General features: G+C 40.0%; 1 protein-coding gene across 9 annotated transcripts in view; it reads right to left on the reverse strand.

Moving 5' to 3' along the window:
* Positions 1-3,133: 3,133 nt before the first annotated feature.
* Positions 3,134-15,133, reverse strand: part of LOC125462329 (ankyrin repeat and fibronectin type-III domain-containing protein 1-like) — a 753,498-nt gene continuing 741,498 nt past the window's right edge. For all 9 annotated transcript variants that reach the window (XM_048552254.2, XM_059654042.1, XM_048552260.2 and 6 more), the window contains one exon: positions 3,134-12,327. In XM_048552254.2, coding sequence (XP_048408211.1) covers positions 12,040-12,327 — 288 coding nt within the window. In that variant the 3' untranslated portion in view covers positions 3,134-12,039. The remainder of the gene's footprint in view (positions 12,328-15,133) is intronic.

The following is a 15,133-nucleotide window of genomic DNA, read 5'->3' on the forward strand; positions in this document are numbered from 1 at the left end:
GTCATTTGGCTTTTTGAACCTGCTCCACTTTTCAATACAATCATGCTGATCATCCAACTCATTACCATGTTCTCACTTTCTCACCATACCCTTTGATCTCTTTAGCCCTAAGAACTGCATCGAACTCCTTCCTTAAAACATTTAATTTCATGCCTCAACTAATTTCTGTTGTGGAGAATTCCACAGGCTTACCACTGTCTGGGTGAAAAAAATTACCCACTATCTCAGTCCTAAATGGCCTACCTTATATCTTCAAACTGTGACCCCTGGCTCTGAACTCCCTCGTCTTTGGGAAATCCTTCCTGCATTTATACTGTCTACTTCTATTAGTTTTTTTTTGAAGTTTCTTTGCAATCCTCCCTCATTCTTGTAAACTTCAATGCATATTGTCCTAACTGATCCAGTCTTGCTTCATATATCACGCCTGCCGTACCAGGAATCAGCCCGGTAAACCTTTGTTGTACTACCTCCATAGCCAGAACCCCATCCTTCCTCAGATGAGACTAAAATTGCATACAATTCTGCCAAGTCCCTGTGCTATTGCTGTATGATATTCCTAGTAATCCACAGCTTCTGTATCTAGTTCAAGCTGTTTAGTTACAGTTTGCCACCAACGTAAACCATGATGAGAATATGGCTGACAATACACAACTTTCCCATGATATAATCCAATTTATGCTCATATCATGTTGATCATCTTTCTAGCATCCATCATCAATAATCACTCAGTTACAGGTCCTGTAGTGATGTGGCAGCAGATGTGAATTCACTGGGAGCTCCAGGGCATGCAACTTTGACCGTACAGTCAGTAGGAGAATATTTTATTGATACCATGATAAAGTCAGATAAACTGATCATTCTTGGTGACTAGCCTTTTCCTTTGCCTAGTGATTTACTTTGTAAAAATCAGGCATGACAGTTGTAATTTACATGGTACCAGGGCAAGGAATATCATATGCTATCTGTAGTGGATTACTGAGCCATGGCTTCAGAAAAATCAGGACTAGGAATTGCAATGATGGAAAGATAGAGAAGTAAAATGAGAGTTGGGGTATCTGTTCTTATTATGGACTAATGGCAATTTTCAAAAATTAATAAGACCCAAAATAGAATTCTTGGAAATGGCAATGAATGATGATGAAGGACCAATCTACAAATAGAGGTAATCTACAAACCACCTATTGGTCAGTGGGAAGGAGATGGGGAAGAAATATACAGGCACATTAGAGAATTGAGTTAAAAGTAGTGTAACAATCATGGAGAATTTCAACTATCTTGATACTGACTGGATAGGAGAGGTAAGTAAAGGAGAATGAGAAAATGGATTTCCTATAAGGTGTACAAGAGCTTTTTCTTATGTAACTTGTAAAAAGTCCTACAATTGGATCTGATAATGGGGAATGAATTAGAACAGATAAGAGAACTAAATACGGTAGAATATCTGGGCAATAGTGAGCGTAATATGAAATGCTTTAAAGGGCTGATAAAGAAGGACATGGTGGAAAACCAAGTTAACTGTTCGGCAAAATGCTACTTTTAGAGGGACTGTGTATAGAACTTAGGAAAATAAAATGTGCAACATTATTATTAAGCAACAGTGTAGAGCAATAATGGGAACATTTAAAATGGTGTTCAACAGAAGTATGTAAAATACATTCTTCTAAAATAAAACAAACTAGACAGGAACGAGTACATTAGTTGGCATTATTGGTAACCTTGTGCATAGGGTCTGAGCCGTGTGTTGACTCTGCAACCTTGATGTTGAAATAGCATGCATAAAAACCATCATGAGCAATAATAGCTATGTTGATCACATTGTGTGATATACAGCAAGAAACAGCCTCAGGCTCAGCCTAAGGACATCAATTTTGATCCTGAAAAGAGCTCAGTCTACTTTTGCTTTTGCAAGTTATCTGAGTAGTTCAAGCAGCAGCAGAATGTAACAGTTTCCCCTTGCTATGACATGTAAATGGAATGCGCCACTAACAACATGCTGTTGTCAAGCTAGAAAGATGTTCTATCACACAAATGAGATATGTAGTGAGTGAATTTCAGTGCTGATATAGAACATAGAACATAGAACAGTACAGCACAGAACAGGCCCTTCAGCCCACAATGTTGTGCCGACCATTGATCCTCATGGATGCACCCTCAAATTTCTGTGACCATATGCATGTCCAGCAGTCTCTTAAATGACCCCAATGACCTTGCTTCCACAACTGCTGCTGGCAACGCATTCCATGCTCTCACAACTCTCTGCGTAAAGAACCTGCCTCTGACATCCCCTCTATACTTTCCACCAACCAGCTTAAAACTATGACCCCTCGTGCTAGCCATTTCTGCCACCACTTCCTTAGGAAGTTCATTCCAAACATGAACCACCCTCAACATAAAAAAATTGCATCTTATGTCTTTTTCAAATCTCTCTCCTCTCACCATAAAAATGTGCTCCCTAGTCTTGAAGTCCCCCAGATAAATAGGCATTCCTGTCAAAAACTGGTGGATCATATCAAATAGCATTTTTTGTTTGGCTACGATCAGTACATTGGCTATTTGTAAAAAAGCGATCAACCCATTCTTGTAAAACTCTCAGTACAGTGTCCAACATTTGCTCCAATTCAACAATCAGACAGTATTTGTTGAATAATCCTCGGTATGCAAAGGATTATGCTGACAACCAAATCAGAATTGTCAGGCAGGCTTACAGTATGGCTTACTTATATGTGGTGGAAGTCAGAGGGATCACTACAAAGTGCCCTGTGCTTTACGGAATGTGCACACACTGCACTCGTTACAACTGTTAAAACTGAGATAGCCCTCGCTGATTCACGTCTCAGAGAAATGTCTCAATAAATCTGCCTGGTTTAAAATTTAAACAAAACCTGGCAGGAAATTGTCCATTACCATTACTGGTGCATTCTTCATTACACACCTCTACTAATCAATACTTTTCTCATGCAGTCTAAATGTAAGTGTCCCCTCAAACTGGTATTCTTGTGAATTATCCTGATGAATGCAAATGAAAAGCTTTGACAAAATGTGTCCTTTTTTCAGGGATAATAATTTCTTTAGTTTATCCATTAAAATCAATTTACTCTTGAAGAAAAGCCAAAACTCTTTACCTTACAGAAATAGTTTTTAATCAGCTTAAAAGACTGAGTTGAATTGACACCAAACAGAGCACAGCATTTCACACATGCCTCACACCATTGTATTTAAAGTAACTAATCAACAACAACAAATAAAGTCAGTCATCAAAATACGGTCAAAAAGAAACAATCATTAAATTTCAATTGTTGAAAACATGATTTCGTCTTGGATTTTTTTCTAGACATAATGAAGAGAGCTGAGAATTTCATGCATGCCCAACATGTATTAAAACCATTAGTTCTTTTGGTTTATTTGTAATACAGATGATTTGCGCTCACAAATGCTCTTCTTTAAAGCGAAATTCTGCCAGAACTAATGGGCTTTTTAGAAATCATATTTTGAAGCAGATTTGTTCAGTTTTTCTCAGGTGCTGATTTCGGTAAGTTTCATTGTCCTGTGTTCTTCCCAGCCTCTGGCTTTGCCCCCTCTGAATAAGCCTTAAGCATTATACTGAAACCCGTCTGTCTGAAACCAATCTTTTTTTAAATTCATTCAAGGGATGTGGGTGTCACTGATTAGGTCAGCACTTATTTGCCATCCCTAACAATGTTGGATGTCTTTTGCTCATGAAAGGAATGTTTATTGTCAGCAAAGGATAGAATAATAAGTCAAAGAAACAAAGAAACCTACAGCACAGGAACAGGCCCTTCGGCCCTCCAAGCCTGCGCCGATCAAGATCCTCTGTCTAACCTGTCATCTATTTTCTAACAGTCTGTGTCCATTTGCTCCCTGCCCATCCATGTACCTGTCCAAGTATATCTTAAAAGACACTAACGTGTCTGCGTCTACCACCTCCGCTGGCAACGCGTTCCAGGCGCCCACCACCCTCTGTGTAAAGAACTTTCCACGCATATCTCCCTTAAACTTTCCTCCTCTCACTTTGAAATCAGTACAGTGTAGACTGATGGAAGCTAAAATAGTTGTTTGCTGGTTTTAAGCATGCTGCATGAAAAGAGTTTGCAGTTTGTTCTAAATGTGTATGCACCACTTTACAAAAGTTTCTCTAATTTAGCACTAGAAATATTTACTGAGTAGCTTGATTTGGTTTTTTTTGAGGCAACAAAATGTGATTGCGTTTGAAGAAGTAGAACCCTATGAGTGACTTTAGCAAAATGCCACATAATAGGCTTGTTAGCAAAGTTGAAGGTGTGTAGACTAATAGCATTGAATCTGGGAGTTGGGATGCCATGTTGCAGCTAAATAGGATATTGGTGAGAGATAATGGGAACTGCAGATGCTGGAGAATTCCAAGATAATAAAATGTGAGGCTGGATGAACACAGGGTCTAGGCCCGAAGCGTTGGCTTTTGTGCTCCTGGGATGCTGCTTGGCCTGCTGTGTTCATCCAGCCTCACATTTTATTATCTAGGATATTGGTGAGGCCACTTTTAGAAAACAGCATACAGTTCCGGACGCCCTGCCACAGAAAGGATGTTGTACATAACAATTCACAAGGATGTTGCCAGGACTAGAGGGTTTGAGTTATAAGGAGATGCTGGATAGGCTGGGAATTTTTTTTTCCCTGGGGCATCAGAGGCTGAGAGGTGACTTTATTGAAGTTTAAAAAGTCATGAGGGGCATAGATAAGGTGTATAGCCAAAGTCTTTCTTCCGCAAGACTGGGGCGAGCGCAAAACTAGATGGCATAGATTTAAAGTGAGGGGGGAAAGGATTTAAAAGGGACCTGAGGAGCAACCTTTTCACACAGTGGGTTGTCTGTGTATGGAATAAGCTGCCAGAGGGAGTCGTAGAGGCCAATACAATTACATCATTTAAAAGACAGTTGAACAGGTAAATGGGTAGGAAAGGTTACAGGGATATGAACCAAAAGTAGGCAAATGGGACCAGTTCAGTTTAGGACACCTGGTTGGCATGGACAAATTGGATCAAAGGGTCTGTTTCTGTGCTGAATGATTCTATGATAGTGAGAGATTGGATACAAAATTGGCTGAGTGACCAGAAGCTGGCGTATTGTTTTGTATTTTACATTGTATGAAGATATGGTTTGTTCCAGGAGTTGGCCCTATAACCACTGCTTTTTAAATTGTATTAAAGACGTGGACTTGGCAAAGCATAATTTCAAAATTTGCAAATGACACTAAATTTGGACGAATTGTGAACTATGAGGATTGTGATGGATTCCAACAAGTAGTGATATATTTGCTATCAAATAGAGGATACAATTATAAAGGGTGCATGAATATACCTTGAGAATATCTGCACAAATCTCTGAAGGTGACAAGGCCGTTTGGAAAGGTGAGTAATAAATCAGGTGGCATTTTCAGCTTTACTAATTGGAGCAGAAAGTTTAAAAGCAACATATGATAAATCTTTATAAACCACTTGTTCAGCTTCAGATGGACTATTGGGCTGAATTCACTGTTCTTGTTGGTGAACCAGCAGGAGACCTGCATTGCTTTGGTGAGAGGAGACCTTACCGAATTAAGTGCTAGGGGTCAGCATCAAGGCTTTCCCAGCATTTACAAACCTGCTGGCAGAAATACCATCCACAATACCACTCAGAACAGCTGTTGGACATTCTGGACTTTCCATGGGGGTGGTGGCTGCCTAGCAATGCCAATCAGCACAACAGGCTACTACTGTTAATGGTCCCATCTATCATTGACAAACCCTAGCCACATGGGGTAAGGATAACATTAGGTTTGCAGACAGGAGTCAGGAGCAAGGACAATAGATGGTCAATCCTTGCTGTCCATATTTTTCTCATTGCTTGATCCACACTGAATGCTGATCTCTTCACTTCATGTTTTTTCACAATCAAGTCAGAAAGACATTACTGGCTCCTGGTTCAGGTTTTCTTCTCATTAGCTTTACTCTCTTATCTCACGGTTTTCTCAGCAAACATAGTCCATTGTCTTTGTCCCATGGTTTGAGATGACCAGTCAGTGAACTAATATCAGATTGGAAAAAACAGCACTGTGGAGAGACAGCGGAACTACAAAAATAAATTAATGGTTGTTGTTATGTCTGAAGTTACTCTACTCGCAAACAAAAGAGAACATATAAAATAATCAGAGGGTTAGATAGGGTGGATAGGGACAGCCTTTTTCCTAGGAAGGCGACAGCAAGCACGAGGGGGCATAGCTTTAAATTGAGGGGTGAAAGATATAGGACAGATGTCAGAGGTAGTTTCTTTACTCAGAGAGTAGTAAGGGAATGGAACGCTTCGCCTGCAACGGTAGTAGATTCGCCAACTTTAGGTACATTTAAGTCGTCATTGGATAAGCATATGGACATACATGGAATAGTGTATGTTACATGGGCTTGAGATCGGTATGACAGGTCGACACAACATCGAGGGCCGATGGGCCTGTAATGTTCTATGTTCTATGTTCTATAACTATGAGATTACACTCTGCAGAATGAATAACAATGGATACAAGCTTAGCCAAACATAAAGTGACTGAATATTGGCTAACAATCTGACTGTCTTACAAAACAACAGATACAGCTGTAAGACAAAGCATAAAAGCAGGGAGTGAGAAAATGACCAGAGACACGAGATGGAGCATAAAATTGAGGGGTGATTCAGTGACCACAGATATGAAACTGACGTTCAAAACAGACATGAGAGAGACTGCAGTTATGGAACAGACTGTAGAGCTGGGAAGAGAAAATTACCTTTCTAAGCAAACCTGTAAGGGCCACTGTTTAAAAAACACTGCTCTGAAGGAGGAATTAGTGATTCCCAAAGGGAAGTTGAGTGGGAAGAGAGAATGTAACCAGGTACCATCACCTGCTCCCCTCGACATGTAATAAAGCACAAAAACACTATATAGGTGAGGTGCAGCAATAGTAAACACATCAACCAAGGAAACTGAAAAGGTATGAATCTGTTTCATTCTTGAAATCACTGACAGTCAAGGCACCATAGTCTTAACACACAATAAGTCTATCTGAGCAACTGGTGGTGGTTTAACCAGAGAGGGTCACTACTCTTCATGCAAGGGGAGAGTTTGAGAAGGAGAGTCCTTCATGGTAATCTCAAAGAAACCTACAGCACAGGAACAGGCCCTTCGGCCCTCCAAGCCTGCACCGATCAAGATCCTCTGTCTAACCTGTCATCTATTTTCTAACGGTCTGTGTCCATTTGCTCCCTGCTCATCCATGTACCTGTCCAAATATATCTTAAAAGACGCTAACGTGTCTGCGTCTACCACCTCCGCTGGCAACGCGTTCCAGGCGCCCACCACCCTCTGTGTAAAGAAGTTTCCACGCATATCTCCCTTAAACTTTCCTCCTCTCACTTTGAACTCATGACCCGAGTAATTGTGTCCCCCACTCTGGGGAAAAAGCTTTTTGCTATCCACCCTGTCTGTACCCCTCATCTCAGCAAGTATGGGACTTGAACTCACACTGGTGGCATCACAAAACAGCTATACAGTCAACTGAGCTAACTAACAAGTACTTTGTAAGTCAGGATCATTGTCATAGTCTAGACAGCCAAACTTGGCAGTGAGTTTATGACAAGTATCCTGATCAAAAGACACACAATCCAGCAGCAGTCAATGGATGGGTCAAATGTATAAACCTGGCTGAAGTGTCTTTCATCTGCAATTTCCTACACAGGGAGGCTGATGACAATTATAGAGCAGCTAAAATCACTGGAATGAGTTGCTGAATTTATGGAGGATCTCAAAGTTTATCTTTGATTTGATTTATTGTTGTCACATGTACCAATTACAGTGAAAAGTTTTGTTTTGTGAGCAGTACAGGCAGATCATGGCAAACAAGGACATACAGATTATAGGGTGCTTAGACAGACCAAGGCATACAGGATTACAACTGCACAAGTGGTGCACAAAAGCAAGGTCAATATTAGATTTGAAATTAGAAAGTTCCATTCTGGAGTCTGATAACAGAAGGAAGGAAGATGTTCTTGAACCTATTGGTGCATGTGTTGAAGCATCTGTACCTTCTGCCTGACAGAAGAGGTTGAAATTGAGTATTATTGGAGTGGCATGGGTCTTTGATGATGTTGGCAGTCTTTCTGTGGCAACAATAAGTATAGATAGAGTCCAAGGATGGGAGGTTGGCTTCCGTGATGATCTGGACTGTGCATACAACTTTCTGTAGTTTCCTATGGTCCTGGGCAAAGCAATTGCGATACCAAGCCATCATGTATCCAGATAGAATGCTTTCTATAGTGCGTCTGTAAAACTTGGGAAGGGTCATTATGGGCATGCCAATTTCCTAATCCTCCTGAAGAAGAAGAGGCCTTGTTGTGCTTTCTTGACCACTGCCATCTGTGTGGGAGGTTTAGGACAGATTGTCGATTATTGTCACTCCTAGGATCTTAATGCTTTCAACCCCCTCCACCTCAGCTCCATTGATGTAGATGAGGGTGTGTGTTCCTCCTTTCACCCAAAGTCGATGATCAGTTCTTTTGTTTTACTGACATTGAGAGAGAGATTGTTATTGTTGCACCACTACCACCAAGCACTCTATCTCCTTCCTGTGTTCTGACTCGTTGTTTGTTGATATCTGGCCTACAATAGTAGTGTCATGAGCAAACTTGTAGATGCCGTTCATCTGGAATTTGGCTACATAATTGTGGATGTAGAGGGAGTGCAATAGAGAGGTTAATACACATCCTTGTGAGGTGCCATAATCAAGAATTATCGTGGAAAAGGTGCTATTGTCTATCTTCACTGATGGTGGTCTGTGCATCAGGAAGCTGAGGATCCAGTTGCAGAGGGCAGATCCAAGATCTAAATCTTGGACTTTTGAGATTAGTCTGGCAAGGGATTATGGTGTTGAAGGCAGAGTTGTAGTCAATGAGTAGGAGCCTGACGTAAGAGCCCTTGTTATCCATATGTTCCAGGGATAAGTGTAGGGCGAGGGAAAAGGCATTTGCTGTGGACCTGTTTCACCAGTAGGCAAATTGTAGGGGATTGAGGCTGGCTGAGAGGCTACAATTGATGTGGGCCATGACTAATCTATCGAATCACTTCATGACTATGGAGGTCTGAGCCATTGGGTGGTAGTCACTGAGACACGTTGCATGTGTTTTCTTTGGTACTGAGATAATGGTGGTCTTCTTGAAGCAGGTGGGGACTTCAGATTATAGCAAGGAGAGTTTGAAGGTGCCAGCGAATAGTTCCACCAACTGGTCCACACAGGATCTCAGTGCATGGCCAGACACTCTGCTTGGGCCAGTCACTTTGCTCGGTCTCTACAAGACCGATCTGACATCAGCAGCGGTGACAGGAGGAACAGGTGCATCTGGGACAGGTGACACCATGCTGTTGGCATTCTGTTCGAACCAAGCATAGAAAGCATTGAGCACATCAAGGAGGGATGTGTTTTTGTCTGCTATTTTGTCCTGCTTCATTTTGTGTTCCATTATGTTGTGTAGGGCTTGGCATGGGGGCAGGTGTCCATGGGGTTAGTTGTGACTTCTTAGCTGGTCCAGTATTGCCTTCTGGCATTTCTAATAGCTTTGTAGAGGTCATATCTGATTTCCTGTATAGGTCTGGAATGCCACACACCTGGTCTTCAGTAGGCAGCGGATTTCCCGATTCATCTAAGGTGTTCAGTTAGGGAACTCACAGATTGACTTCTTTGGCACACAGTCCTCTACGTACTTGCTAATAAAGTCCATGACAGTGGTGGCATACTTGTCTACGTTGTCTGCTGAATTCTTGAATATGGTACAGTCCACTGATTCCAAGTAGTCCTGGAAAAGCTCTTCTGCTGCCTCAGACCAGCACTGTACTACTTTCTGTGAAGAATCCTCTCATTTCAACTTCTGCTTTTAAGATGGGAGGAGGAACACAGTGTCGTGATCTGATTTTGCAAGATGTGGACGTGTATGGAGTGGTAGGTCTCTTTGATGGTTGTATAGCAATGGTCAAGGATGTTTGGGCCTCTGGTGGAGCTTTCAGTCAGAAAAATAAAACTGTTTTTCAGGATTTAAGGTGGGAAGCTCTTTACTTATAGTTTAGGTTCTGCTAGTTAGCTCCACGTGGAGATTTCAAAATTGCTTCCAACAAGCCAAGAAAGATTTTGCAAGGGAATATAAGTAGTTTTCACACTAAAGCAAACACTTTCATTTCTCTGTCTAAGACTATTGCTGTTTATCAATTTATAATCTCCTGCTGAATGAAGGGGTATCAATGTTAACTAAAAATGTAATTTGCTACAATGTCCTATGTTGCTTTCTTTAATATAACCTGCTACTGGATGTTTTATAAAAAATGAGTATAATATTTATGAACTGTAAAATGAGGAGTAATGATTGGGCAAGTATACCAACAATCTATAAAACAAAATCAAACTGCTACTGCTGCTGGAGATCTGAAATAAAAGCAGCAAGCGCTGGAGAACCTAACTGGTCTCGTAACATCTGGAGAGAGAAACAGTTACCATTTCAAGTCCAGTATGACTTCTTCAGAAGTTGAACCAAAATAAATTTAATTCCATAGTTTTATATGGCGAATATACCTTACTATAATTGTTCATTTACATAGTTTTTAGGGGAATAGGATCAAATCAATTACTAGCCATAAAGGGATTTCAGCAAAATATTTCTGAATTAAACTGAATGCTCTTAGTCAAAACAATTCCTTTCATCACTTAGAGGAGCATTCATGTGTAAACAGCAATGGTGAGTAGCTCTTACACCTGCATGAAGCCAAGCTATGCCAGTGATTTGCTTGATTCATGTTGCAAATATATTTTGGAGCAGGAGTAGCACATGGAATATTCTGCCTATATTTGCAACATTTTAACATGTAGAGAAATGATCCCAGACACTCCACAGAAACACATTAATACCAAACTAAAGATAGTAAGGAGTTTTTCAAAAATTGTCAAAGATGTAACTTTGAATCAGGATATGTTTTTCAGCTCTTCTTTCATATTAGCACAAATGTGCCCATGTATTTAACAATTACATTTTATTTGAGAAATTAAGAGTAGATGATATTCCCTAGAGAGTGCACTTTGGCTTGTCGACAAACAGAAGGAGGATCCTAAAGATGGAAATGTGATAAACTGCTGAAAGAATCTGACATCATGAAGTGTGAACCATGTAAAGAGCAAACAAGCTGGTACTGATTGGTAAAGGCCCATTCCATTTCTAAAACTTAAAAAATGCGCCACACATACCAAAACAAAAAATCCATTGTCTGCATATACACCATAATTAGTACAAAGTAACATTTTATATGATACTCAGTGATCCTCCTGAACATCAGATCATGCTAGGTTTTGGATGCAGTCAACAACCATAGATTTGTAAACAAAAATAGGAAGGCTGCTTTGCATCAGTAACGAAATGCAGAACAGACAGCAGCTGCAAATTTTGGGAATTTTAGAGGAGGATCAACAACTCCACTGGATAGTCTCCTTATTCCTGATTCAGAATATTCCAGGTGATTGATTAATGTGCAAGTATTTTGAAACTCTGCAGTTACACAGAGCGTCACTTTTACATAATGATTAATCTTTTTCCTCCTGCTTTCACCTTTCCCAGAAAGGTTCACAGTCATTCCAAAACACTCTCCTCAGTCCTCAAAACCTGGAAGTTGAAGAACCAAAAAGATAGAATTTCATTTCTGGTGCTATGTAAAATAGGTGGTCAAGGAAATGAGTATCAGGCACAGTGCATCGGCTGATAGAATAATACCCATTGTGCACCACGGCCTAAACAGATTTCTATCCTAAAATCTTTCCTACTCTCCCCTCATCTTTTAATTTTGATACAAAGACTCTGTCTTTGGTGAGACAAGGAAATAAATTCCTATCAGGCCCTTAGCAAGGCTGAATATTTTGGTCTTGTGTTCCTGTGTGGGTTTGTTGATACCGTAATGCTCTCCAAAAGGAAAAAGGATTGTCACCCGTCAATGATGTAGCTCATCTACATCTCATACAGTTGTTGCTTTCCCATGTTGCAATAATAGGGGAGAATACTCTTTAATACGAACATACAATCTTCCCTTGGTCCATGGATTCTGTAGGGAGAGGGGCAGGAAGTCATCCTGTAGCCATTTCTCTGTGTTGTCCATGGATAACACTAGGCCAAAGTGATCGAGCTGATCATCTCTGTAAAACTGGGCATCTTTGTCTCCATTCATTTTCATCGCTGTCTCATTTGTTTCCTTTATCACCAATTTAACAATCTCTCGTGCTGATGTACTGCCTGTGACATGAAGCTAGAACCAGAGAAATAGCGATTAATAACAGGACAGGCTGGGATATTGCATGCTTTACTACCATCTATCTCTAAATGTCTTATGCACACACACTCTGCTTCAGCAAACCAATAGAATAATATCCTTTAGTTTATACTGCTTCTCCATGCTTTTTGTACCAAAATGTTATCATCTCAAACTTGTCCACATTGAACTTCATCTGCCACTTAACTTGCCCACGCCACCAACTTGAAAATCTCCCTTTGAAATTCTGCACTGCCTTCCAATGCTCCCAGATTTTGAATTATTCCCTACATACCAAGATCAAGGTAATTTATATATGTTGGAAAAAGCAAAGTTCCCAATTCTGACCCCCTCTGGAACTTTACTACAAACCTTTCTTCAACATAGAAAATATCCATTAGGTCTTTTAGGTAATTTGTATCTATGTTACTACTGTCCCTTTTATTCCATGAACTGTAACTTTTCTCACATTTATTGTGGATCTGTATTGAGTGCCTTTTGGACGTCCAAGAACACCATATCATCCATACTGTTCTCATCAACTTTGAAAGGACTTCGAAAAACATCAGCAAGCTAGTGAGCCCATATTTTTCAATATGACAATTAATCCTATTCTGAATAATTGTTTCAAGAAGCTTCCTCATCAATGAACTTAGACTGACTGGTTTAAAATGCTGGGCTCTTCTTTTGAACAAGGGCATTTTGTCTGCAATTCTCCAGGCCTTTAGCACCACCCCCAAATCCATGGAAGATTGTCCTGGAAATGTTTGATGGATTCTGATCACTAGAAATATTGCAGTGGATTTTATCACAAGCTTTGGGTCAGAAGCAAATGAGACTGTCAAAAAATTTTTCTGAAGAAGGGTCCAGGCCTGAAACATCAGCTGTCCTGCTCCTCTGATGCTGCTTGGCCTGCTGTATTCATCCAGCTCTACATCTTGTTATCTCTGTCAAACCTACACCTGCTAATTTTGTCATCCTTTCAACACACTTAGATCACAGATTCCCTACAGTGTGGAAGCAAGTCCACACCGACACCCAGAGCATTCCACACAGACCCATCCCCCTATAATCCATCTAATCTACACATCCCTGAACTCTACGGGCAATTTAGCATGGCCAATCCACATAACCTGCACATCGTTGGACTGTGGGAGGAACCTGGAGGAAACCCATGCAGACACGGGGAGAGTGTGCAAACTCCAGACAGTAACCCGAGAGTGGAATAAGACTCGGGTTCCTGGCACCGTGAGGCAGCAGTACTAATCACTGAGCCACCATGCCACTTTTTTAGTTTTTCTAGTTGGCTACCTCAATGTTCATTGTCCATTTAAGAACCGTGGGCAAGCTCTTGATGCCGCCAATTACATCAGCAATTGGAATCTCTAGAGCTTTGGGAACCCTACTGGGAGAAATGAGGCAGGTCAGGGTCCACAAGGGTGCCTCAACAGATTTTGGTTGTTTAAACAGAAATGTTTTACAGCTTCTACCTCTTATTTAGAGCTAATGTAGATCAGGAATATTTCTTTGAGAATCTCTGCCAGCTGAGTTCAAGTCAGTCAATCCCATAAAAGTTTAGTCTTGGATCTGTAGGATTAACATAACAATCCGACCTGGAAGAAACTATATGGGAATGCTACTTGCTTCTAAATATGCTAATTAATCAGCCTCAGCTATGCTATAAATGTCCTAGGTATTTTAAGGGTTTGTGTTTTCTCTCTTTAGGATATCACTTGCCACTTAAGAAGGAACACATAAGAGAATAGATGGTGTTTCAGTTGCTACAGAAAATCTTGCAACTATTTAGTAATTTTACAATTATAATAGTAGAAATTAACAAGCAGTACACTTTAAGTGGATAAGTAAACTGCGGTGCCAGATGAAAATTAAAGATATTATAGCATACCTAATTGAGTCTAATTTGGTGCGGTTTATAAATAGTGAAGACTATTTAAGACTAACCAGGAATATCTGAAAACAGAATATCTATCAACATTTAATGTGGAGATTTACCATAAAGCCTTGAGTGAGTAAAATACCTTCTCCCATGGAGTATCTTTTGAGAAGTATTATATGAGAGTTACTACTACTTCTGAGATCTTCAGAGAAAGTAAAATTATTGATCCTATCCCGCATGTTTTTCAAATGCAGTTCTTAACTCCTGGTATCGGTTGATCACATTTTCATGTCATAGATTCATGTGATATAGTATCATTTAACATCATTCCCTAGTTATTCAGTAAACAATACTCTCTGAAGCTGTGAGCTTTTATCCAGTCAATGTAGTCAATCTAGTTTTGTAACTATAAAGTTTTGTCTATCTCTCAGATTTTGTTAAAATAAAAATTGTTAAAGGTTTATCAGTAAAAAGGAAATTACATTTCTCTGTCTAGTTGAGCTCACTTTTCTGTTTGTTTTTGATATGTTGTTTGATCCAGATGTCTGATGGTATTCAACGCGATAAAGATCTTTGAATGCCATCTCTTATCACTTGCATGTTTCAGATTTTAATTGTTCCAGTATATTTCTGCTTTAGTTAACATCTTGTTTTCATGTTGAGATATGATGGTACCATATCTCTTTCCAGCTTTCTAATTTCAAAGTGGATCTTTCTGACTTTTCCTGCTATCTACTTTGGTTAACTCCTTGTTTTCCACGAATCCTCATGTTTAAAGTTTTATGTCCTTTCTAATTATTAGACTTATCTTTCAACCAAACCTACATTTCTAACTAGATATTGTTAAATACCTTCTTCATGGGATGGAACTTTGACTCCACTGTGGTAGGTTAATTGCCTCTGAAT

Source organism: Stegostoma tigrinum, chromosome 23 (genome assembly GCF_030684315.1).
Source record: "Stegostoma tigrinum isolate sSteTig4 chromosome 23, sSteTig4.hap1, whole genome shotgun sequence".
Classification (NCBI taxonomy): Eukaryota; Metazoa; Chordata; class Chondrichthyes; order Orectolobiformes; family Stegostomatidae; genus Stegostoma; species Stegostoma tigrinum.